The 26,987-nt window shown below is 47.0% G+C and overlaps 1 protein-coding gene and 1 long non-coding RNA gene across 6 annotated transcripts in view; one reads left to right on the forward strand and one right to left on the reverse strand.

The window, feature by feature from the left end:
* Window positions 1-6,681, forward strand: part of LOC146403301 (uncharacterized) — an 83,239-nt gene extending 76,558 nt beyond the window's left edge. The window contains exons 2-5 of one of the 4 annotated variants that reach the window (XR_014803496.1): window positions 847-1,913; window positions 2,706-2,920; window positions 4,303-4,525; window positions 5,166-6,681. This is a non-coding gene — a long non-coding RNA (uncharacterized LOC146403301). Of the gene's footprint in view, window positions 1-297; window positions 1,914-2,705; window positions 2,921-4,302; window positions 4,526-5,165 lie in introns of those variants that run through there. The other 3 variants (XR_014803500.1, XR_014803498.1, XR_014803499.1) reach the window with 3 other exon arrangements.
* PPM1H (protein phosphatase, Mg2+/Mn2+ dependent 1H) overlaps window positions 1-26,987 on the reverse strand; it is a 272,860-nt gene that overhangs the window by 28,298 nt on the left and 217,575 nt on the right. For both annotated transcript variants that reach the window (XM_021091936.2, XM_084956249.1), the window contains 2 exons: window positions 13,217-13,280; window positions 9,680-9,787 (listed from right to left, as the gene is read on the reverse strand). In XM_021091936.2, the coding sequence (XP_020947595.1) occupies window positions 9,680-9,787; window positions 13,217-13,280 (172 nt within the window). The remainder of the gene's footprint in view (window positions 1-9,679; window positions 9,788-13,216; window positions 13,281-26,987) is intronic.

A 26,987-nucleotide genomic window follows, 5' to 3' on the forward strand; every position in this document is an offset into this window, starting at 1 on the left:
TCTTCGGGAGCAAGAGCCCTCCCTCCTGCGTTATTAGAAGCCCTCACTTCAGTTCTCTGGGTCTCACTAGCTCTGGGACTTGACACAAGTCATTTATTTTTGTGACCTCTCAATTTTCTCATCCCCGAAGTCACTGTTTAAAAAGTGGAGAAAAAAGACAAGAAAAATAAATATAACATGTGCTCTGTCTCACGAAGCTTTTATAAAGATCAAATGAGGAGTTCCTGTTGTGAGGCAGCAGAAATGCATCTGACTGGTATTCATGAGGACACAGGTTCGATCCCTGGCCTTGCTCAGTGGGTTAAGGATCCGGCGTTGCCATGAGTTATGGTGTAGGTTGTAGAGGCGGCTTGGATCCCGTGTTGCTATGGCTGTGGTGGAGGCTGGCTGCTGTAGCTCCAATTCAGCCCCTAGCCTGCGAACTTCCATATGCTGCAGGTGTGGCCCTGAAAGGACATTAAAAAAAAAAAAAATCAAATAAGATAATGTGGAAAGGAACTACAAATCCTTTTTTAAAAAAAAAAATCAGTGTTGGATTAGTTTCAGGTGTACAGCACAGTGAATCACTCATACATACAAATACATCCGTTCTTTTTTCACCATATAAGTTATTACAAACTGTTGAGTAGATTTTCCTATGCGGTACAGCAGGTTCTTGTTAGGAATTACAAATTCTAATGTGCAGCGTGTTTTTTTAATGGCTCTGATCTCAGGGTGGTACACCTGAAAAAAGTAGCTAGTTGGTGGAAGGAGATGAGTTAGGAGTGGGCTTCAGGGACCTGGGTTCGATTCCAAAAGTCTCACTTAAAATGACAGTAACTGGGACTCTCACTTATGATTTGGCAGAAAACCCAGGTGGTTCCCAAGGCGGAGGCTGCCAGTAGCTGGTGGACAATAGGAGTACAAATCCTCGGCCTCTCCACCCTCTGTGGCCAACCAATCCAAAAGCTCAGCCTGCAGAAGTGGGACGTGGCACTTGTAAAAGAAAAAGAAACTCCAGCGTACTTCCTTGTCACCCAGTACACGGAGAGATTATTTCAATACTGGCCGTCTGGCAGGCCACCAAGATTGCACCCAAATTCTCTGCTGTGACTCTCTCTACACTAGATGATGCCACGAAACACACACTGAACCTGGTGGCAGAAGACTAGGGTTTGAGACCTACCTCTGTCCCTTAATAGTTAGGCAACACCACTTTGTTCATTCGGATTTTAAAGTCACTTGCCGGGAATACGGAAAGAGGAAGTATTGATTCATCAGATGGGGTGTGTCAGGGGGGAGACATCTGGGCATCCCACGCCTTCGATGCAGAGGGAACTGCAGGGGCCAAAGCCTGGGGATGAGACAGGGCTGACATGCCAGGGCGGCTTTCCAGAGTTTGGTTTGGCTGCAGAACTGAGTTTCCACCGGGGAGCAGTGAGGGATGAGGCCTCTCGAACCTTCAGTGTCTCCCTTTGTGAAATGAAAGGTCAAGGTGGCCACTGGGGATGCTTATGGCTCAAACATTCCCCGACTCTTTCATCATGGGATGACTTAGACCTGGATGGGACCGACCACATGACCTCAGCATTTGACTGCAAATGAATCAAGGGACATTGAAGTATGACAAATATGTGGGCTGCTCCTGCCACCCAAAAAGGAGCTGGTTGTTTTGGCTGTGGGTATAATTTTCTATTTGAAAGGCACCACAGGTATTCTTGAGGTTTGCTTTTTTGTTTGTTTGTTTGTTTTAATCTACAGGCAAAATAAACACTTGACTTTTGAGGGTGTATGTAATCTAATAGCCAAAAAAGTTTCTAAACCAGCTAAAATATTATGTAATACAGAGTCTGAAGTTGTTCCCAGCATGTAGCTGCTCAAGCATAAGGCTTTCGTTTTCTCCACACAAGGCCAGAACTTTACAACTCAGTGAGGTAAGCTTTTTTCTTTAAATTTTTTGCTTTTTTAGGGCCACACCCATGACACATGGAACTTCCCAGGCTAGGGGTCTAATCGGAGCCACAGCTGCCAGCCTACACCAGAGCCACAGCAATGCCGGATCCGAGCCGTGTCTGCAACCTACACCACAGCTCATGGCAATGCTGGATGCTTACCACTGAAAGCGAGGTCAGGGATCAAACCCGCATCCTCCTGGATCCTAGTTGGGTTTGTTAACTGCTGAGCCATGAAGGGAACTCTGAGGTAAGCTTGATGAAGGCATTTCCTTTACATGTGGGGGTCGGGGGACGCCCATCCTCTACTCCTTTCTCTGGGATTCCAATGGCTTGTTCGAATCAAAGGCTCATTGAATGAACCAGTGAACAAATGGACTTGAATCTAGCTCATCAGTCATTTGAGGAAGAAGTTTCTGTTCACTCAGTTGCCCATCTGCAGAGATCAGGGTCAGAAAGAAATCCCAAGTGAAAGTACATGGGTGCCGTGGCGATGGACTGGATCGTGTCAAATTCATTTAGGAGGCGTGGGAGGTAGACACAGAGTGACCATACATCCTTGTCAGTCTGTCTGCGATAGTTTTGGTTTATGCTGCCTTCCCAGCATAATGATTAACAGTGTCCCTACGGACTCTCGAAATGTCCTGGTTGACAGAGTAAGTTATCTGGTCTCCTGGGGTGTAAATAATTAAATGACTACTATCCTTTATTCTTGTAGCTGCTACTTCTGGTGGTGGGGACTGAACATGACCACAGTGTCTTACTACTTCACAGGACTCTTCACAATGGCAGGATTTCAGGGACCTCAAGGGAGCAGGAGATCAAGTTACTACATATCCACACGGTATCCCTGATGAGCGGTGGGATACCTGCTGTGTGGCAAAGTCAACCCCACTGCCTGCAGTTATTCTGGATTATAAACCTAATGTTCCTGAATCTACTCAATACCATGTCATACCTCTATGGGAAATGAATCAGAAAAGTAATAGGCATATGTATATATATACCCGATTCACTTTGCTGTACACCTGAAACTAACACAACCCTCACCCCTCCCAAGCACAGTGAAAAACAGTTTATGACAGTGTTATTCATTCAGTGTTATTCTTTGGATCACCTGCCTCAGAGCTGTCTAAAAACATGAAAAATCCTAGGACCTACCCTAGACCTAGTGATTCCGATTTTCAGGAAGTGACTTCCAGGGATTTGCATTCTTTAGCGAACTCCTCAAAGCATTCTTATATGCATCAGTACAATAAATTAGTGCCAGCAAAAGATGTTCCATGTTTAATGGAAACATTCATGTGAAGTTATTATTTTTTTCAGGAGAGGATCAGGGAGGGATAATCTCCAATGAGAAGAAATGTTTGACACAATATATAGGTTGGCTCCTCTTATGTGACCACAAATTTCATGAGTTGCCAAGCTAGATTTTATGGGGGTGGGGGCAAGTAAATTCCACATTCTGGTTTTATTTAGCAAATCTCAAGACACTTCCTAATAGAAACCACCCTTGTGGATGACACACAGGTGCATGACAAGTGATTTTTACAGCTGGACTGGAGAGTTAGAGATGCAGATAGACAGGCATGAAGTCACTCCTGTATATAAGATCAGATGGTACCAGAATCCAAGAAAGCAGTTCTACATACTCTTCACATGTGAATTTTTTTTGGTCCCAGACATTTTCAACATGGTGGTGGTGATGGGAGAGGGAAGGACCCTGAGGGGGGCATCAACCCAACTGAGAAAGCAGATAAATGCGATGCTACAGACTAGAGAGATATATGAGCTGCGGGACGAGAGAAGAGATGAAGGAAAGTGCCTATAGAGCTGAACTCGTAGAGCAGAGAGTAAAGGGGAAGGAGGTGGGGAGAGAAGTGGGAGAAGCAGAGAGATAATGGTCAAAGGGTACAAATTTCCAGTTAGAAGATGAATAAATTCTGGGGACCCAAAGTACAGCATGGCGATTAGCGTTACATATAATCTGCATATACTGCATTATATTATACACACACACAGTGTGTTATTTATATATTTACACACACTTTATATATACATTATATATATACACACACTTTATATATATATAAAACATATATACATAATCTGTATATACATAATGTATACATAATCTGTATATACATAATTCTGTATTATATACTTGAAACTTGCTAAGAGAGTAAATCACGTGTGCTCACCGCAGAAAAGGAATGGGTAAAGATGTGATGTGACAGGAGTGTTAGCTAACCCTACGCTGAGCATCCTCTTGCTATACAGCTAATCCTTGAACAGCTTGGGGGTTGGGGCATTGAGAGTTCAGCTGAGGGAGCCACACGCAGGCTCTCCAGGTGCTTTTGTCTTCTCATAGCATGGCAGGTGGATTCTGAGAGGAAACATCCCAGGAGCAAATGTTTCAAGAGACCCTGGCCAGAGCTGATTGCCAACATCAGCTGCCAGCCATGTGAGCGAGCCATGTTGGACGTCCACCCACTGAGTCTTCAGATGATGCTGGCCCCACCTGACAGCCAACTGTGACCACGCAACAGACTCCAAGGAGGAACCAGCCAGCTGAGCCCGTTCAACTCCCAGAAGTAAGAAGGACAAGAATACATTGTTCGTCCATGGTTTGGGGTGGTTTGTTTTGTAGTCAACCAAGGCCCAAAGGCATCGCACTATGAGAGAACATGCCCAGGCCCCACGGCTACAGCAACGTCGTCTCCTTTAACCCACTGAGGGAGGCCAGGGATCAAATCTGCGTCTTCATGGGTATTAATTGGGTTCTTAACCCACTGAGCCATGATGGGGCCTCCCTCTAGGAAAAACGAAGCTGAGAGAAAAATCGGGCTCCTTGTGGTTCGGTCTGGCGGGGGCCAAGGGGGAGGGGGACTGCTGAGTTGGTGGGGTGGGCTTAGCAAAGCAGCCCCCAGACAGAAAAAGACCTCATTCTTCCCAGAACCCAGAAGGGGCCTAAAGGCAACAGCACAGTCTTGGAGTGGAGGCCAGAAAGCGAGAAAGTCATTGAGAGGAATCCTAGCTCCAGGGAGGGCCTGTCACAGGCCAGAAAGGGGCGAGGGGTGGAGAACATCTGGGGTTTGGGCTGCAGGCCCGGCCTCGCTGCCTGAGGAACAGGACACGAGGTGTGTGCTGGATGGGGTGGGAGAAGTGCTGGCAAAGAAGGTACAGGGGCCTCTGCCTGCACAAACCCTTTCCTTCTCCACTCCAACTCTCTAGGGTGATACACGCGAGTGGAACGGTGATGAACTTCATTGATGGGAGACCTGGTGGGGGATGTTTCTCTTACAGGAGGAGAGGCGCCTGCTACATGGAGAAAAGATGCCGTGGACCAGGGGAGGGTCAAGACGCTTCCTATGCCGGGTTGGGTTGGTGGGGCCTCTGGTGGAATTCAGTCCTTGGCCGGAAATCCCTACCTTCGACTTTGGAAGAGACGAGGGGGGGCTCAGCAAACCTGGCCGCCGCTCCTTGGGTTTGGCAAACTGGAGATTTTTCCAGCGCCTTGTGTTCAGCGAGAACCGAAAATGTGTTTGGCTAGAAACCCTTCTCTAATTTTTAAACCCCTGTGCATTTTTTACGTAAATTTGCGCCACATGGTTTTGATTTATTTTTATTGAACTCATCAAATCGAATTAGGAGCTACAATGATGAATGGGAACAACGCTGATTTCCAAGAAGATTTTTGAGCCTTTTTTCTTAGAATTAAATCACATTCCAGCTCCCACCCCCCCCACCCCCAGCCCCAGCCCCAGCCATTAAAATTACCAGACTGAGCTGAGTTTGAAAGTTAGAACCCAAATGTGAAATAAAGATCCATGCTTGGCAAAGAGGAAGCATAGCAGGGGAATGTTCTGAGGAAGTCACGGTTAGAGAGCCAGGGCAGGCCTGGGCTGGGGGTGGGGGAATGAAAGCAGGAAGGGAGGCAGTTATTCTTCCTGAGGAGCATTATATACATTGACCTGGCTTTGCGGGTTCCCAGCAGAGGCCCCCTGTGTCACCACCGCCCAGGGGAAGGAGTTTCTGCCCCAAGACTGGGACTAGGGGGGCTGTACCCCTCTTCTTTCTTCTGCGCTCCTCCATCATAGCTGATTCAAGCTGCTCCCACCTCGTCCCTCTAACTTTCCTCCCCCTCTCCTGGCTCCGGCTAAGGCCTCTCCATCTGGAAGCATTTAAAACGTACAACAATTTTAATCCCGTGCAAAGGAATCTTGAGATCTACACTACATACCCATTAGGCTAAATTATAGGTGCACAATCTCATTTTGCACAATTCTGTCTGGCCTCGGTTGGCACACACGAAAGGCCGTTCCTGTCTTTCCCAGTTACTGCTTCTACTCTGCCATCATTTTCAGTCTGAGACCACATTTCTCTGAGAAACTCAGGCCACTGAGGTCCCAAGACAGAGGTACAATCTTCGGAGCCCTTTGAAACAGTACTCTTAGACACTTGGGTCTCTTAGACACTGACCCAAGAATTTCCTTGAACTCAGCTTCTCTCCCTGTACTCCAGAGCCTGATCATCTCGCTAGTTAATAACTACATATAACCATCGGGGAGTTAATTTACTTCCCTGGGCCTCAATTTCTTGATCTTTAAAATGGGTACAACAACGAGACATACCTCACAGAGTTGTTATGAGGATTAAATGAGACACTGCACATTAAAAAAAAAAAAGTATGTTGTTTGGCCCAGACTATGTGGTTAATAAATGCTACTTGTTATTGTTATCATAAAAACTCTACATTTTATTCAACTCTGTACCTTTCCTAAGAGCACTTAAATTTTGCCAGAGGTTGCCAGTTTCATGCAAATCCGCATCACTCCAGACAGGTGACATGAAGTTTCTGATCAACCCACTGGGATTTTTCATCAGTCCCACAGGAGTCTCCCATGCTGGCCCGAGTTTTAAACCTACGGTCTGGCTCTGTGGGTTCTCAGCAGAAGCCCCCCTGGCTATTGAAAGATCTAGAACCTAACTGCATAGAGACCATTCTCCTGAAAACCAAACCAAACCTCTCACTTTCTATGGAAAGTGGGAGCGGAGGGGAGGATGAGAAGGTTTTCATTCTGCTTTAAGGAGCAAAGTGGTTAGTGTTTCCTGAGAACGGGCCCCCAGCATGAATCCCACTTCATCTGTGACTTCTGGAAAGTAGAAAGGTGACAGTACCATTTAATATGCCTGATAAATGCCTCTCTCCCAAGGGGGACCAGATAGAAGTCCATGAGGCTAGTATTTCTTGGTTTTTCTCTGTCCAAGAGGAGTTTCAGCAGTAATTCAAGGATCCTTATGCTGGCCAGACTAGAGGGCACAGGGATCTGCCCGCTTCCAGGGAACCTTGGATGCTTTATGCAGCAAAGGTCCTCCTCATGAAGGCTAAGAAAGAGATGTCTGCAAAGGCTAATTGTGGTTTCCACCAAGCTGACCTCACTTGAAACCTAGGTGATGGCAGGAAATGTATGTGTCTCCCACGCTGGATATTTCCTGGACATTCCCCTCTCAGGGGCCTCTCAACCTCCTGCGGCAAGAGATATTTTGGATGTCAGCCTCAGCAATCACGGTATCTGAAGGAAATGCCCCTGCTCTCAGCCCTGCCAAAGGGGTGGCCTGGGTGGTGCCATCAGTGACTCCGGAGGGGACATACAATCCGAAGGGGCAGGCTCTAGGCTGGGAAGTAGGAAAGGGGAGTAGGGCCAAGGAGATGCCTCTAAGGCAATGTGGAGTTGAGAGAGGGAGAAACTGGGTTGCCCGGCAGCGGAGATGTATGAGATGCATCTGGTCACGTCGGTGCCAGAACCACCTCACGAAGGTGACAGATTGCACTGCTCAAGTTCGCAGGGCTGCCCTGATTCCAGGACCATCTTCCCTCCCATAAAGCCTGGCTCCTCAGGGGTTCTTCCTGTGGACATGATAAACATCTCTTCTGATATTATTAAAAGAAGCATCTCCCCCTGACCTCCCCTTTTTTGAGTTAGCACGAGTGGGCTTTTCTAACACAAAGGGCCTACGCAGCACCTTGGGGAGGACATGCAGATGGAGCTGTATCTAGACAGTCTGGGCTTTTCCAGGGCAAGGCACTGCTTTAAGAGTTAATCACACAGTGTGCAAACACCACTGGTTCCTGACTCACCCCTCCCTGGCTCTCCTCTACTGTAGAAATTGGAAACTCTTCTCTCCCTCCCCCAACTTCCTTGGCAGCTCGGGGAGGTCATGTGACACAGTTTCAGCCAATGAGATGCAAGTGAATATCTGCTGGGACAGATAGGCTGCCCCCTCCTTCCTGCTTTGCATGAAAATGCTATGCTTGGAGCTGCTGCCACCATATTGGAACCATGAAGGAAAAAAAGGAACAGAGATGCCAGCGCTGACACTGGAGGAGTTGCACCCCCATGGACAACCACCAAATTCCAGCCCCCTTGTTATGTGAGAAAAATATACCCTAAACTACTATTAGAGTTTTCTGTATCTCAGAAGCAAAATCTTTTCTAAATGATATCTCCCGAAACAGAACTTGATATTGTTTCCTGTATTATAAGAAAAATGATTTTTTTAACCAAATCTATGACAACTTGCTAGTGTACCTTCTCCAAACATCAATGGACTGATACACGTTTTTGAGGCAATGAAAATCTAAGGAAGGATAACGTGTACACACGAACCACCACGCGACCAGGCAGGAGGCGAAAACACTGTAAGAGGCAGCGGCGCATGTGTCTCTGGAGTAGGGTCAGACATGACTTGTGGTTGGGGGAGGGGGAAAGCAGGAGAAGCATTTAAAGTAAAGTGCAAAGAGGGAAATGAATGTAGATGTTTGGCGATGGGGAGGAAGCACGTTCTAGGCAGAAAGGATAGTTTGAGTAAATATGGGAAACCGAAGCTCACATGCGAGAAATAACAAGTTCATTCCACCTGGTGTAGGGGAACAAAGATCAGATTTTTTTTTTTTTTTTTTTGGCCACACCCATGGCATGCAGAAGTTCCCAGGCCAGGGATTGAACCCCTGCCATAGCAGTGACAATGCTGGACCCACTGAGCCACTGGGGAACTCCCTAAAGGTCAAATTAAAAAAAAAAAAAATTAGACCAAGGGAGTTCCCAGTGTGGCTCAGTGGAAATGAACCCAACTAGTATCCATGCAGATGTGGGTTCAATCCCTGGTCCCACTCAGTGGGTTAAAGATTCGGTGTTGCTGTGAGCTGTGGTGTAGGTCACAGACACAGCTCAGATCTGGTGTTGCTGTGGCTGTGGTTGTGGTACAGGCTGGCAGCTGCAGCTCCGATTTGACCCCTGGCCTGGGAACTTGCATATGTTGCACCTGTGGCCCTAAAATTAAAAAAAAAAAAAAAAGAGAAACCAAACTATAACAAGTCTTAAACACCACATGAAGGAGTCCGGGCTTTTACCTCTGAGCTTTACTCACGTGCTCGCTTGCTCTGAGCAAATGAGTGTCGGAGGAGCAGTTGTTTAGGAGAACTGGCCTGATGGCAACACGTAGGCTGGACTGAGGTGGCAAAGGATGCCCCTGGGGGACGGGTGGGCTTCAGTGTCTGGGCAGGAGGTGATGAGGGTAGGAACCGGGACAAAGTGAGAATGGAGTGGGGAAAAGAAATAGCCACGAGAGACACTGCACAAGCACCTGTGGCCCAAATCGGCTACTGTCTGAATATGAGTATGAGTCACGGGAGGACTCATGTAGAAAACAGCATACAAAAGAGAAACAAAAACCCCATGTGGTACCTCTGGAGCTGAAGACAGGAATGGTTTTATGTAGATGTTGGAGTCATGCACCTTCAGGTCATGGTCCCCAAGTCCCCTGGTCACTCCAATAGTTGCCATGACTCGGGCCTAGGAGTATAAGCAGAGGATCATCAGAAACACTCACACACACACACAGAAAGCCTCCCCGCCACTGCAGAGCTGCCACAGGCTGAGAGAGAAGCAATGACTTTCCAGTTCTTCCTGTCCCGCTCCGTGGCCCTGGCTGCTAACTTCTGTGGGTTGTGTCCAAGGAAGAGCCCACCAAGGTCACTTACATACTTGAGGAGCGGGCTTCTCCACCAGTTATCTTAATCTGAATGGGTTGCTTCTGTCTTGTTCCAAGTTTCTTTTGCAGAGGCTGGAGGGAAGGGTGTCCCATAAACTAAATACTATACATCCATGATGTCTATAGCTACTGAAATCAGTTCAAGCCAAATCCAACAGGATCCAGCCAGCCAGCTAGCCAGCCAAGATGTACCCGTTCTTCAAATATTTACTGAACACCAGCTATGTCTCTAGTGCTGTGATACAAGATACAAAACGGTCAGAGGCAGAGCCCGCCCTCCCAAGGCCGATACATTTTCCTTTATGGCTGGAGAAATTAAACCATTAGCAACTCTCCAACCTTTCCTGCTAGGAAGATCCTGACAAATTCCCTCTGGGTGGAAAGGAACAGAATGTCACTTTGCTGTAATGGCACAGAGACCTCATCGCTGAGACCACACCGTCTGCAGCTTTCTCTAAATGGTTTTCCAAATGCTGTGAGGAAGCAATACTATGAGACTAATGCCTACACCGTCAGCCTCATTAGACCCTGGGATGGCACAGGGTTTGATTCACCCAAACGTTTACTGATCACCTACTATGTGCAGGCACTGTGCTGTGGGGGACAAGTATTAAGGCCTTGTCCCTACCATAACGGAACTTGATAAGGAGACTTAAGAGGTACATGTCTAATTCACAATACACAGAATATGGCCACGTGCTAAAAGACACGTAATGGATTATATGAGGGCAAAGGAGGTACAAATGCTGCTGAGAAGGTTCCCTGGAGGAAGTGGCACCAAATTTTGGTGCAGAAGGATGGACAGCATCAAGACAGGTAAGCGCAGAGAAATGGGGTCAACGTCATGCTGGGGGGACTGAAGCCCCCGTTGGCCTAACACCTGCGTCATCGAGACCATATCCGGTGTAACGTCGTGGTTCAAAGACCTGAACTCGAATCCTCCCTCTAATGCTCGGGTAATAAGAGTAAACGTATCAATGCCAAGATGTTACGATCAAACACAGGACCATGATCTTCGTCCTCCTTTCCCTATTAGGCTGTGGATTTTGGAGCTGGTTTCACATCAGAAGGTGGCCAGGTTTACAGTGAAATGGAAATGAAACCATAACACATCTTTTAAAGGCAAGAATCAAAGGGGCTGAGCTGCAGACACAGGATGTGAGCCTGGGGCCCCCGCTCAGGCACTGCTCTGCTGGGAGGCTGGTCCAGCTCCCCTTGAGCTGAGACACGTTCAACTCTAAGCATCAACATTCTGAGTGCCTTGCAGCCCTTCTGCTCTTCTCCCTGCTGGGGCACTTTCTCTGGCTGGACAGAGCATGGTTGGGCATTTCAGTTTACAAAGTATATAGGTGTTACCCACACAAGTCCTTCCACGCATTGGCAGAAATGAAGTGGAAAGTAAGGGCAGTGGAAGTATTCTGAGACTTCTGGGCAGATGTGTGGAGAAGAAAGAGAAAACCCCTGTAAAGGATCTAGGCAGAACTCGTGTTGCAGTTTTAAGGCTTTCTCAAGAGATCACGGAGTCCTGGGACAGAGGTGGTGGGCCACTCTGGTAGAGAGGATGCCCGGAGAAGACTGGAGCCACGGTGGTTTTTAACTAGGTCAACAGGTACGATGACAGAACTTGTCAGATGTGTATCACAGAACTGTCCAGCCCTAATGAACTGAAGCACTGGAGAAACGTGATGTCTGGGGAAAGTGCATTTTTTTGGCTGAACTGGGAAAAACTTGCTCCTTGCAGTCTAACATCTGATCCTCTGCGAAGAACACATATGTCCATTTTCCTGTTGCACCGAGTGTACCAAACACAACTGAAGAGCTTAAAATATTTAGGCATCTACTGATGGCCTGCCACGTGTCAGGTTCCGAGCCACACAGGTCCTAAGGATACAGAGGCCACAGGATGTGGTCCTGAGCTTACTGGAACTCACTGGGTAGCAGCAGGGTGATACTGAGAATCTCAGCACCACGGAGAATGGCAGCTGTAGGCGTAGAGAGCTGAGCTGAGGGATACACGTTGATGGGCCCCCTGTACCGAGAGGCACACGTCATCCTACCAGGAACACAGTCCTTCCCTGTCGTGATTCTCAACCAGGGAGGGGAGGGAGAAGGATCCATCTCCAGAAAAGGGGCAGGTTAGTTTGAAGAGAGATGCTTTTACTGATGAAATATTCCTGCTTCGTTTCTCCCCAAGAAATGCCTCCTTCTGATGAAATCAATGCTGGGCTACACGGAGCCCCAAACCTATCCTCTGTGTGCTCTCTCTCCCCTCCTACCCGCTGCCCTCCCGACACGTTCTGCCCATGAAAGCATCCTTCAGTTTTCTTATGAGTCACTTCTTCCTGATAAAAGCTATCAAATGCTGAAAAAAAATTCAGTGGAAGATTCTTCTTAATGTGACCACATTTTTCACTTCTAATTGGAACTCTCAGTGCCTAGTTGAAATGTAATCGTGTTCGGAAGGAAGAATGCAGTGATTCAGAAGGTGTCTGTTCTTCCTGGGAAATGGCTTCAAAGCTTCTTCCAGGACTGCAACCCCCTCCGGTGTCTGCTCAGAGACCACTTAAAGATGGACAGCCTTCCTTCGGCTCAGCAATGACTGATGCTGACTGGGGCCCCGGGGGGGCTGGTGATGGGTGGTTTTTGTTAGCGCCGCCTGGGACCTGGTCCATGGGATCCTCCGGTTTAATGGGGGTGAAGCTTTGGATCCCCTTTCCAGGGGGCAAGTGGAGAAGCTGCCATGGAGGAGCATTCCAGGGAGGAATGAAAGGGCACTAGAAGGAGGTGGAGGACATGCTGCCACACCTGGTACCAGCCCTCACCAGCCGTGGGACTCTGAACGGCTTTGACCTCAGAGTCCCAGCTGCCTCCTCTACCAAATGGATTTAAGACAGTGAGCTCTGCCTGCCTCGTGGCTTGTTGTCAGATGCACAATGAGATGATGGATGTGAAAGTGGCCGTATTTAAATGCTGTAAAAAGTTATTCAAATGGGTTGAGAACAGGATGGCGGGAGGGGGGACTGTCATTTTCACAAAACCGACTTGAGTCCCTTGTGCTCACCACCCCCATCCCCCAACCGTGCCCCTCCTCGGACCCTCAAGACAGGAGGCCTGAAGGATGATGGAGGGGATATTCTTTCCAGTTGTCAAGGCTATGAAATCATGAGATGCTGAGTGGAACACACAGATTGCCATGCGCTCCGCAGAGACAGCCTGAGAGCGGTGCCTACCTTCTTGCCTTCTCCGTATATAAGGGGAAACTTCAAGTCATCATCCTCAATGGTTTTGTATGCCCTGTAGGGGGATAAACAACATTAAAAAGAGAGGTTTGCACTCAATTAGTGACCTGCTGCCCTGACATAGGCCGCCAGGTACTTTATTTTCCCTGAGACTCCATCTGCTCACCACACTGCCAAGCTAGTTCTGTATAAGGAGTTATTCTCCCTACAGAATTGTGTGAGTGTGTATGTGTGTGTGTGTACATATTTTAACAAACCAGAAAATACCAAGGCTATTTACATGCTGGAAGAGAGAATGAGCTGGCACGGTCATAATTAGCGAGAAGGGGCGACAGGTTTCTGTCCTAAGCATTTAGTGTTTGTGGCAATAAAGAAGCACTCCAGCAGCAGTGGCAGAGTTCTAGTCATTAATCTGAAACTGTGAGAAACAGCAGCGCCGAGATGGATGGAGGGTGAAACTGCCCTGAGAGCCAGTTCTCACCTTCAGGGGCTGTTTACGCCAAAGCAGCCTCATACTGGGATGGCTGGAGAAGGAATATTTATAGCCTGCTTGACCTCAGTATGATATTCAAGGCTGGCAGAAAATCCTTTGTTTCATGATCACTCTTAAATGGCCATTCGACACACAGAAAGAAAATTCAGGTTATGCTTCAATGGCTTATTCCAGCCATGGTTGTTCAGATGCCACTGCACGCACAGTAGAGGCTGGCCAGGCTATGGTGGGAGAGCAAACGAAGGCCACATCTTGCAATTTTCCTCATAAGGAAGTTAAAAAATAAACGAGCAAACAAACATGGCACCTAGTTACCAGCTGTAGTACCCTGGACAAGCAGCTCCCCTTTTTGGGTCTCCATTTCCTCATCTGTAAAGTGAGGATTACCAGACAGGATATAAAGAGCTTGGCACAGAACCTTGCACATAGTAAGTGCTCAATTAGTGGCAGCTATTACTAATATACAGTAGATAGTTAATACTTAGCACACCAGTGCTCCTTTTTGTAAAATGGGGGTAGCATTGCCTATTCAGTTCCCCAGAGAAGTATTAGGAAGACTAAGGAAAGTTGGGGTAAGTTGTGCTAGGTTAGAGGCTAGAAACAAGATGCTTTTCTAAAATAATGTCTCCTGAATGCATGAAAGAAATTAATTTGGGACATGACCTCCTGGCCTTGGATATACCTAGGCAGCTTGGGAGTGAATCTAACATCAAATTTATGGAGGCGCTTGATATACGGAAGAATGCAACCCAACTGAAAAAGACTTCAACTCCAAAGCTAAAGCAGGCACATCCTTATCTTCCCGGAAGTTATTTGGTTAAGTTGTTCTTTGCTGGGGGTGGAGGAACAGTGAAGTTTTGGCATACGATGTGCCCAAGGCTCAAGTTTAGCACTGTTTTCTGTGCAGCCCTGGGTGAGAGGACAAGCCTCTCTGGACCTCAGGGTGCTTGATTTGTTTCATTTTGTTTAAATTTATTTTAATGCCCTCCTCGGCTTATTTATTTTTTTGGCTGTACCCATGGTATGTGGAGATTCCTGGGCCAGGGATCGAACCCATGCTGCAACAGTGACCTGAGCCGTAGCAGTGACAATGCCAGCTCCTTAACTGCTGGGCCACTAGGGAACTCCAAGATTCTTGTTACTCAGAGAGGGCAAAAAGTAGGGCTCATTCATAGGCTTGTTGTGAGGATTAAAATGCACTGGTGAATGTTATGAGCTCAGAAGTGCCTGACACATTCTGAGAGTGTAATGAAAGCTGGAATTCCCTAGTGGCCGAGTGGGTTAAGGATCCAGTGTTGTCACTGCAGCAGGTTAGGTCACTGCTGTGGTGCAGGTTCAATCCCTCTCTTGGAAATTTCCATGTGTTGTGGGCACAGACCAAAAAAAAGAGAAAGAAAGTCAGTTGTTGCTGCTGTCCAGTGAGCCGAGAGGTGTACTGTGAATTAAATTTTTCAAAAAAAAAAGGAGCCGTACTATTTCATTCCCTCAAATCTACCCAATTAACACAAAGTGGACATCGCTACTTGATGTTTCTATTCTCACATGAACTATGCAAAACACTGTGATATACAGGTTGTTCGGGTACAAACAGAGCTATCATTAGAGTACACTCAGCCTGGGGACTGAATGAGTTTGTAGACCAGTGGTTCTCAATCTTGGCTGCGTAACGCCTGGGAGGACTTTAAAAATCCGGATGCCCAGGTCACATCTCAGAGCAATTAAATTTGAACCTCTGGGGAGGGGACCCAGGCACCAGGAATTTTTCAAAAGCTTCCAAAGGATTCCAGTGTGCAGCCACTGAGAACCACTGCTGTGGAGCAAAATCACGGGCTAACATTCAAAATCAGTTGAAAAATCTTGTCCGCTTGACCCTAAAGATGACAGACTACATAGCTCAAGGGAGAGGGGAAAGGGTCTGGGAAACGCTGTGAATCAGGCACAAGGAGGGCTTGGGGACAGAAGGGAGGACGTGTGGAGATTAAGATGATAGGTTCAGGAGGTCCCATGTGGCGCAGTGGAAATAAATCCAGCTAGGAACCATGAGGTTGCGGTTCGATCCCTGGCCTTGCTCAGGGATCTGGCATTGCCCTGAGCTGTGGTGTAGGTTGCAGACGTGGCTCAGATCCTGAGTTGCTGTGGCTGTGGTGTAGGCCAGCAGCTATAGCTCCGAGTCGACCCCTAGCCTGGGAATCTGCATATGCTGCGGGTAAGGCCCTAAAAAGAAAAAAAATAAAAAGAAGACAGGTTCAGACAGAGTGGAAGACAACTGTGGATGGTCCCTAGGCAGAGGCTGGGACCTGGAGATCCAGACACAGGAGTCTGAGATGACACGGGAGGCAGACGGCAGCAGCGCTGGAATCGATGACTAGAAGTTACCTAGAGGTCAGTGGAGACAGGCTAAAAGCATGCTTAACAAGCTTGAAAAGACAGCAAGAAAATGGTCCTCTGACTCCACCTCAAGCCCAACTAATCAAATTCTCTCAGGGCAGAGAATTTCAGGAGAGTGCAGTCCGTGTCACCACAGCTCTGAAGGGCAAAAACTCACCTTGGAAAAGAACCACTGCAAATTCTGACATTATAGTTTAGCTTCCGTTTCTTTGTCTTTAAGAACAACAACCCAATTCGAAATAGAAAAGCCAACTCTGGGAAAGGAAGGTTTGTTGTGTTCCCGCCCTTGTTGGTTTTCAATCAGATATGAGCCCGCCCCCCTACCTCACCAGCAAATGACCAGAGTGAATAATTATAAATAAAGTACAGCATCCTCCTCCCCTCAGTCTCGCAGAGTCCTAGGCACGGTTCATCACGTGAAGGGAGGCAGACTTCCCTCCACAGTTAAAGTTTTGAATAATAAAGAGAATGAAATATGGGAGTTCCTGTTGTGGCGCAGTGGAAGTGAATCTGACTAGGAACCATGAGGTTGTGGGTTCGATCCCTGGCCTCACTCAGTGGGTTAAGGATTTGGCATTGCTGTGACTGTGGTGTAGGCCGGCAGTTGTAGCTCTGATTAGACCCCTAGCCTAGGAACCTCCATATGCCACGGGTGCAGCCCTAAAAAGCAAAAAAAAAAAAAAAAAGAATAAAATATGTACAGCGCAGGGAACTATATCCAATCTCTTGGGATAGAACATGATGGAAGATAATATGAATAAATGAACATAAAAATAGACATATACCTATATATATATATATATATATATATATATACACACACACACACATATATATTTGGATCACTTTGCTGTACAGCAGAAATTGGCACAACAGTGTAAATCAACTGTACTTTAATAAAAAATAATTTTGTTACTCACCATTAAAAAAATAAAATACTCAGAGTTCCCATCATGGCACAGCGGAAATGAATCCGACTAGGAACCATGAGGTTGCAGGTTCGATCCCTGGCCTTGCTCAGTGGGTTAAGGATCCAGTGTTGCCATGAGCTGTGGTGTTGGTCACAGACTCGGCTTGGATCTGGCGTTGCTGTAGTGTAGGCCAGTGGCAACAGCTCCGATTAGACCCCTCGCCTGGGAACCTCCATATGCCACGGGTATGGCCCTAAAAGGACATAAAAAAAAAAAAAAGACAAAAAAAAATACTCAAGAGTTACAACTCGTGATTAAAGATGGTGTGAATGAATGACAGCTACTGACAGTGGCTGCAGCTATGACCTACTGAACATCTTTCCAGGCCAGACACGGGCTGGGTGTTTGTGCACCGAGTCTAAAATCTCCCAAAGACCCTGAAATGTCCTGTCTTCCAGATGAGGAGACTGAGACTCAGGGAGGTTAAGTTACTCTCCCAAGATCAAATTCCATGTTAGTGGCCCTAAAGCTAAACTCAGACAGCCCCAGAAAACGCACCAAAGAAATGTGATGTCTGGACTCAGCTCTGATGATTTCTCATTCTAAGTGCAGAGTCTCGAATGAGACCCTTATTGTCCACCTTTCAGCGGATGAAAAGCAGGCATCTGATGATGGGGGACTTTGGGCAAAAAAGGAAGGGGGATTTTCTGTGTGAGAAAAAAGAGCAAAAGCTGACCATGAAGGGACAAAACCAGCAGCTGTCCTCCCACACAGTCTACAGGGAAGAGCAGAGGGAAGTCGGGGAAGCCACAGTCTGTGTTCTTGACCTGCTGCTGCTGCTCAGGGTGTTTCACCTGCAGCCATGCAACCTTCTCTAGACAGCCGGCCTCCCTCATCCGTCCTGCAGGTTAAAGGGCCTCCGCAGCTTCTGCTGCTCACATGACATCACAGCCCAGGTCTAGGCTGTGGGCTTGAATCTACACGCTTCCAACTAGTCCTGGGCTTCTGTTCTTCTCAGATGGGGCAGGTTGAGCGGATAAGGAGAAAGGGTGGAAGCCTGAGAGCTCCAAGATGCGGACGTCCTGGGACCTAAGATTAATAGATAAAGTCTATTCCTTCACATCAGATACGATGGTTTCTGAAATCTTGATTCAACTTAAAAAAAAAAAAAAAAAAAAAACAAACCTCCAGGAGTTCTTGTCGTGGCTTAGCAGAAATGAATCGGACTAGGAATCATGAGGTTGCAGGTTCAATACCTGGCCTTGCTCACTGGGTTAAGGATCTGGAGTTGCCGTGAGCTGTTCTGTAGGTCGCAGACGTGGCTTGGACCCCGAGTGGCTGTGGCTGTGGTGCAGGCCAGCAGCTGTAGCTCCGATTCGACCCCTAGCCTGGGAACCTCCATATGCTTTGGGTGTGGCCCTAAAAATAAATAAATATATAAATAAATAAAAAGCAAAAAAAATTTTTTTCAAAACAGATTACTCTCTAGTTTTATAATAATATAACTGACCAGAGATCATATTCAAATAATTACTTGTTATAAGAAAGCAAAACTGAAAGGCTTAGGAAAGATTTTTAGATTAACTCTTACTTGGGGTCAGTTCCTTTAGGAAAAATATTTATTTATTTATTTATTTATTTATTTTAGGCATATGGAAGTTCCCGGGCTAGGGGTTGAATTGGAGCTGCAGCTAGAGGCCTATGCCACAGCTATATCAACACTGGATCTGAGCTGCATCCACAACCTATGCTGCAGCCTGCAGCAAAGCTGGACCCTTACCACAGTGAGTGAGGCCAGGAATCGAACCCACATCCTCACAGACACTATGAGCCACAACAGGAACTCCTTTTATGAAAAATATTCATGAGGCCAATTGACAAAAGGATGAGATGAGAAAAAAAAAATATGCAAGACTTAAAGGGGGCTCAATTAATTACAGGGCTTTCCCCAACTCCAGGCAGTATCCTTAGCAGTTTCCAGTAAACCTTTTTTAAAGTATGTGTAATAGTTTCCCTTGCAGTGTTGATTCTGCAAAGCTGAAAAGACAAGGCACCATTGATCTGGACCTACTAGAAGGAAAAGCTCAGCTCTGGAAGAGACTGGAAGGCCACTAAGTCAGCTGTACCCCAGATCCCTCCTGCACACCCTAGCCCGGTGCTGGCCTCTGTCAACCAATGGGCTGAGGGAGATAGTCCTTGTCCCAGGAGCTTTTATGGCACTGCTGGAGAAGAGCCCTGGGAAATTCTTTCTTAAATTGACCCAAGCAGTCACCCACTGGTGTGCGGGGTCTGGCTTATGGAAAAAACATGAAATAAATCTAATCCCTCTTCTGCTTGAGAGCTCTGCAAATACTTGAAGAGAGCTGTCTGAAAGCTTCCTCTTTCTTAGTATCATCCTTCCTTCACAGGACCTGAGGCACCATCCCAAGCACTGAAGTCACCATCCATTCAACCAATATTTATTAACTGAGCACCAAATGCTATGGGAGGGGCCTCTGGGGGCCTTCTAGCTTGTCACTGTCCTCAGAGAAGGGCACTCAGAACTGCAAACACTGAAGATGTGGTCTATAAAAGAATGAAATGATTGCTGCTTTGATGTAGACCTCGTTCTTTTAAAAATCACTGCAGCTTATATTGGTGTTACGTGCAGGTATGTGTGCCTGCGATTTAAGGTCATGTATTGAAATGACAAGTGAAAACAAACAAAAATCCTAACCAAACAAAACCCAGTCAGTCCACAAGAAAAAAGTCCTGAGAAGGTTTCTTGACCCATGATCTTCCTCTGGTTTACACTCTCATGAATATTTCACTCTGGATGGAAAACTCCATTGTCCTTATTAAGTGTATCTTGCTAGTTTCAGACCATTGCTCCAATCCACCGAGAGACATATGAATTCATACCCTTTCATCCAAAAAATCGGCTCTCTTTCTATGCCATGTCACATTAAATTGGATAACCAGCTCTGCTGTCTTCATCCAGGTCAGTGAAAAAAAAAAAAAAAAAAAAAGGCTAAGCAGAATCAAGCCATTAGAGACCTTCCTCTAGGCCAAGCTAACCAGAGAAAGGGTGTATCAACATTTCTTGAAGCCAAGCGGATGAAAGTACTTACAAAACCACGTCCTCTGGTGGAAAGGCACAGGAGATAAACTCAGTGGTGGAGGGCAATATTGAGATATTCATGTTTAAATGAGAGGGTGGGGCGGGGGTGAAATGCAGGGTTTAGAAGGCCTGACATCACTGACCCAGAGAGGCACTGTCCTCATGAATTTAGACTTTTGGGGTATAGCTTTCATGCCATCTATGAAGCAACTGAACTGAGCTACTGTCCACACAGTGTTTCTCCCCCTTGTCTAAAGACTAAGAGTCCATCGACCTTCTTACAAAGTCAAACTACATCCACGTACACTCTGAGCATGATCAACCAGCCTAGACACCTTCTCAAAAAGGTGGAGACTGCAATTGGGCTCGACCTATTAGCAAATCCAAGTTGTCTCCCAGATGATATCACCACCAGTGGATGCTGATCCGTCAAACTGCTCTTACTCCGAAGGCAAGAAAGGGGCATCAATTGCCCCCCTTCCAGTCCAAGGCTCTTGCACACCCCCTCCCTCGCCTCTCAGGACAGTCTCCCACCTTCCCTGAGGACTTCAGTTCAGGTTTATCGATTGCTTCCCTGCTCCTTCCTTTGCTTTCGTGCTCAGCAACTTTATCTGCTTTGATGGTGCTTCTGGAATCCTGACCTCACAACCCCTACCTACTGCCTGAGGACCTTCTTCACTGCTCGCCCTCAGCACCTGGTCGCTCGGACGGCATCGAGAGCATCCTCTCCTCTGAGACTCGAACTCTGAGCCACCTCCCCTGCAGTCCTTCTCGGTGGCTCTCAGGCTAGGTGTCCTCTCCACGCGCAACCCCCCCCCCCTCGAAGTGACTACCTTCTGGCTACACTTATTTCTGGACCCAGCCTCCATTTGTGGCAAATGCTTAAGATGTTTTTCATGCGAACGGACGAGAATTCCTCACCTTTTTTTTCTCTTTCCTTTTTTTTTTTTCTTAAATTATAGTTGACGTACAATGTTGTGCCAATTTCTGCTGTAGAGCATAGTGACCCAGTCATACGCACATGCACATATATACACACACATTCTTTTTCTCACACTATCTGACTCCTCATCTTCTCTGTCCTCTGGTAAGAGGGAAACAAAATAGGAATTGAGGATTTTCATATCACATCATCTTCTTCTGCCTACAGCACGGCAATGGCCTCCTCAGGCCATCCTGGAAAAATGGAGGCAAGAGAGGATGGTGCCACTGGCAGGGTGACGGCCGTGAAGGTGTTGCAAACTGTTCAGTTTTGTCCTTTACCTCTATTCTCAGAGCAACCAGAGTCATTATTTTAAAATGTCAGATAACGTCATTACCCTACTCAAACCCTCCAATGGCTTTCCCAACATACTCGAAATAAAAGCCAAGTAATGAAATGACCTTCTTTAAAAATCACTCCGCACCCCCAACTTTCCTATTCCCCCTCTCTGCTTTATGTTTCTCCAGGCGTCTACTGCCACCGAATATTTTAAGAATTTGACTTCTTTATTTTCTTTATGTCCTCTCTTGCACCCCCTCGCCTGCTTAAGCTCTAAGGATGGAGATGTTTGCTTTGCTACCTGTAGTATTTCTGACACGTAAAAGACTACCTGGCATATGATAGATGCCCAACAAATGTTTGACTAGGTGAGCAAATCACTGAATGCTACTTAGCCTAGGCAGTGGCTTTATTCTGCCCTTACATATTTTCTTGTTCTTTCTGCATTTACCAAACAAAAGCAAAGAGTCTTCTTGTTTTTGGTGTCTGCCTTCTAAGCCCCAGTGGTGCTGGCTGCAGCCGTGCTCACTCACACGCATGCCCCTTTCCCACTCGGGTCTCGGCTGGCTGTGTGCTGCTCCTTGGAGGACACATTTTAGACACCTTCTCTGAACATGTGAACTCGAGAGACACCCCAGCAGCCACACCGATGTCCTTTCACCCTTCTGATGGGCCATTATGAACAGGTCTTGTCTGTTTCAGTTTTGTAATGTTTATCAGAAAGACCTTTGCTTGTGCTTTCAGACTGGCTGAGAGGCCTGCGGGCACATCTCCCACAACCATTTCTCTTTTCACCCACAGCCATCACTCCTCGACTTAGAAGTCTGCACTGGCTTTCTATCATTTTAAAATACTATCCAATGCTGAGGCCCTCCAGGGTCTGATTTTTGACAGTGTCCTGACATCTTTTACACTCTGCCGCGTGCTCAGAACACTAGCTTTCTTGCTGTTTCTTAACCAGCCCCAGAGCCTCGTCCTTCCCTCTGCCCGGGCTGCTCTTGCTCTGGGTCCTTGCAGATCTGGAGCCTGTGCATCACTCAGCACCTTTTCCGACCCTCATCCACAAGCACGGCGTTCCCTGCTCCTGCCTCGGCCCTTCATGGCACTCGTGTGGCACAATCTGAAACAACCTTATTTATTAATTTACGTGTTTATATTCCGCCTCTCCTCTGGAACATTAGCTCCATGAAGGCAGGAACTTTGTTTTATTCACGCATATCGACAATGGTGCAGGCTCACAGGAGGTAAAGTAGACACTGGCTAAACAGAGGAACAAATGAAGGAAGGCTGCCACCTCCTCCTTAGACATGAGCTGCCCCCTAAAGATACCCTGTAGTCTTGGCCTCCCCTTTTATTTTTCCTTTAGAGTAAGCTTTTCTGTTGCTGAAATTCAAGGCTGAGTTCTATCAGTGATACCTTGGATTTTTGTTTAGCCCATTATGTTAAAAATTTAGGTTCCCTTTTATCACCAACATGTATTGGTAGTCATAAAATTTTTTAAATTTTATTGAAGTATAGTTGACTTAGAATGTTGCATTAGTTTCAGGTGTACAGCAAAGTGAATCAGTTATACATATATAAATACATCCAATCTTTTTTTCCCATATAGATTATTACAGACTACTGAGTAGATTTTCCTGTGCTGTATAGTAGGTTACTGTAAATCATTAGATTTATACAGTAGTGTGTGTAAGTTACTCCCACCCTCCCAATTCCTCCCTCCCCTCAACAGTTTCACCTATGGTAACCACAAGATTGGTTTTGAAATCTGCGAGTTTGTTTCTGCTTTATAAATAAGTTCTTCCGTATTTTTTTTTTTTTTTTTTTGCTTTTGCTTTTTAGGGCCACACCTATGGTATATGGAGGTTCCCAGGCGAGAGGTCCAATTGGAGCTACAGCTGCAGGCCGATGCCCAGCCACAACAATGCCAGATCAGAGCTGTGTCTGCGACCCACACCATAGCTCATGGCAACATGAGATCCTTAACCCACTGAGTGAGGCCAGGGATCGAATCTGCATCCTCATGGATCCTAGTCAGGTTTGTTAACTGTTGAGCCACAAAGGGAACCCCTGTATCATTTTTTATTAGATGTCACATATAAGTGCTGTCATATGATATTTGTCTTTCTCTGTTTTACTAACTTCACTGAGTATAATCTCTAGATCCATCCATGTTGATGCAAATGACATTATTTCATTCTTGTTTATGGGTGAATAATATTCCTCTGTATATATGTACCACATCTTCTTTATCCACTCCTGTCAATGGACATTTAGGTTGCTAGTCATAGTTACAAAAAATGGCATTTATGATCCTCTTGCTTGTCACTTTCTCTTGATCATTCCTAGTCATCACCCCCAGAATGGTAGCTTTTGTTGCAGAGGTTCTCTAGGGTATATGGTGCTACCTGGACAATTTTCTTCTTCCATATGAATTCAGGCTAAAGTCTACTTGTGAGGGCAAGTCTCCTACTTAAGAAGTTCTTTCTTGCCTTTGCTGGATTCCTCCATTCCCAGCCAGAGCCCTCACTCGGACTTGGTAACCCACAGGCCAGGGACCCACAGTTTGAGCTTTGGCGCCAGCCCCGTAGATCACTTCCCATGCTCTCCCTCCTCTCCTAAGCCATGACTTTTAACTAGAGAGAGAGAGAGAGAGAGAAATACCAAGTGTTTCCCTCAGCCTTGATTTCTTTAATGGGGCTTCTAAACCACTTAAGAATGCAATCCCTTCTGAGGGTTGCGATGGCCCCTCTTCTTTTGGGGACTGCCAAACCTTGACCATCCACTTGTGTGACTCCAGTGACACCCACCAGGGAGTCACATTCTTCCACTCCTTCACCTCTCAGCATGGCCTTGGATGCCTCTGCTCCCTGGGGAGCCCTTCTTCCTGCATTCTCCCCGCCTGGCAGAGCCCGCTGTGGGCGGGGAGTCAGAGGTCCTGAAGTCACAGCTCAGCACTCACGTGGACCAGCTGTGTGACAGGGAAAGTCCTGCCACCTCACTGAACTGGTTTCTCGGGCTGCCTTTTTTTTTTTTGGTGGAAGTTTGCAGGGCTGAAATGCAAGTATGTCTGGGAAAGCCCTTTGTGAAGAAGGCTAAGGTGCTATTTAACTCTAAGTTGTGGTCCCTAAGGTCTCAGAAACCTCCCTCATCACTGTCACTGGAGAGACAGAGTACAGAGAACAGGTCCCCAAAGGCAGGGAGATAGCACACCCCCACAGGAAAGCTGCCTCCTGCTGAGCCCCCAAGACACCACAATTCATACCTTTTCTTTCTTTTTTTTTTTTTGTCTTTTTGCCTTTTTCAAGGGCTGCTCCCGCAGCATATGGAGGTTCTCAGGCTAAGGGTCTAATTGGAGCTGTAGCTGCCAGCCTACGCCAGAGCCACAGCCACTCGGGATCCGAGCCACATCTGCGAACTACACCACAGCTCATGGCAACGCTGGATCCTTAACCCACCGAGCAAGGCCAGGGATCAAACCCGCAACCTCATGGTTCTTTTTCTTTTCTTTTTTTTCCTTTTCTACTGTTGCTAATGATATCAAAGCACAAAGGCCAGTGCTTGTGCAACTTGATCCAGAGAGGTTTATGGTTCTGCTGTAAAGTGAAGGCTGGGAGGTTCAGCAGGATAGCTCAGCACTAATAATCTAAAGGGGGCGCTGTGGGGTTGGTCTGAAACAGTCACAAATGGAGAGATTTCCCCCCTCAGCTACTCAGTGCCCTTCCAGGAGGGAGGTCAAAGCCTCAGGAATTTCATTTTGCCCAAAGCAGAGACCGAGTCCCAGGCCTGCAGAGGCGCATTTCAGAAGGGCTGGCAGGTTTGGATGGAGGACGGTGGACAAAGTGTCTCAGTCTCTGGTCCCCATTTCCACCTTCCTACAACCAAATCTCAATGGGAGTTTGAGCCCCAGGAGGCCCAGGATGAAACATTGCCCAGGCCTGGCTGGTCAGGGACAGACACATGCCTGGAGCCTCAATGCTAAGCGAGTAGCTTTTAAGAGCTTGGCATGACCCCAATTAAGCAATTCACGGACTCCACAGAGGCTCCCCTGCCCCCGACTCGCCTCTCTCCACACCCATCCTCCCCAGACATTCCTGGAAAAAGCAAGGCAGGATTGGCCATCACCTCATGCTTCCTTTTTCCTGCCAGCCATCTGTGTTTCTAAAGGAATCGAGCCCAAAGTCTAACCACAAAGCTTGGTAAGTGGAGGCTGCTTCCTGCTCCTGGAGGTGGCTGTGCAGCAAGCGGGCCACCCTCCTCCTCACCACACGAATATCCATGTGGGCGCTTCCTTTAAGGCAACGCAAGATCATGGTATTTTGTCAGTCTTGCTCTTATTATTTATTTATTTTCTTTTTCTTTTTTCTTTTCTGCTTTTTAGGACCACCATACCTGAGGCACATGGAGGTTCCCAGGCTAGGGGTCTAATCAGAGCTACAGCTGCTGGCCTACACCACAGCCACAGCCACACCAGATATGAGCCACATCTGCGACCTACACCACAGCTCAGGGCAATGCCGGATCCTTAACCCACTGAGCGAGGCCAGGGATCAAACCCACAACCTCATGGTTCCTAGTTGGATTTGTTTCCGCTGTGCCACAACAGGAACTCCCATTGCTCTTATTTTTTAAAGATTTTCTAAGAGGCCCTTTTTAAAGATTCACAGTTAAGAAATCCACCCCCTGCGCCAACTTCTTAAGTGTGTCTTTAAATCAAATCTTAATATGCTGGCAAAATGTCCAGGAGGGTGAATATGAGTCAAACGTAATAAGGTCAGGCTCGAATCAGGGCCATGGAGTAAGGCTGAGAGGGAGGCAGTACTGTGGGGTTCCAGGGTAAGTTGCAGAGGCCTGAGAAACATCCTGTACCCAGCGGGTACTCTGGAGGAGTTTAGGTGGGTCCTTTATGATGTTTCTGGCTACAGGCTTGCCACTGTATAAGCAGTATTTGTAATCTAAGTTTTGAGGGATGGGGTCATATTTCGATGCCTTAGGTCCCTGGATTTACGTGCTAGGGGTTGTTGTCAATGGGTATCCTGATTACATGATTCCTAGGAAAGTCCTCCTGTGAGGCCACGACTCTACAAATGCTACCTTATTTTCTCCTTTTGGTCCTTGGACGGTCGTTTAAATGAGTTGGAGCCTGCAGGCCCTGAGCTACATACGAGTTGATGTGCTGGTACTAACACAACAGTCTGGATGCAGGCAGAGGCAGCATGCTTGAATGGTGAGCCTGTGATTAATACTTGGTGATATAATTGAAGAGAGCTGACAGGTGCCGTGCAGCCCAGCTTGTACATGGTTTGCTAGGATGAGAGAAACAAATGAAGGGGGGCACCCTTCAGCCTCTCTGCAGGAAAACCTTTTCCATAATGGGACCCAAGCTACATTCTTGACACTGCAGCTGCCCTTGAGGAAACTCACCTGCTTAGTAGGGCCCACCCACCAATCCTAGGAAAATGCCTACCTCTCCCCATCTGCCATCACCATGCCTGAACCAGATCCTGCCTGGAGTTCTGCGAGTGGTAACCGTGCCTCTCTTTTGGCCTAAACATGCCTCTTTCTACCACCAGGCCTGTGGCTGATGGCGCGAGGCAACGGGGCTTGCT

This window comes from Sus scrofa, chromosome 5 (assembly GCF_054392235.1).
Source record: "Sus scrofa isolate SSC_HxYL_T2T_F1_AM1 chromosome 5, Sscrofa_HxYL_maternal_Yorkshire_Landrace_v2.0, whole genome shotgun sequence".
Classification (NCBI taxonomy): Eukaryota; Metazoa; Chordata; class Mammalia; order Artiodactyla; family Suidae; genus Sus; species Sus scrofa.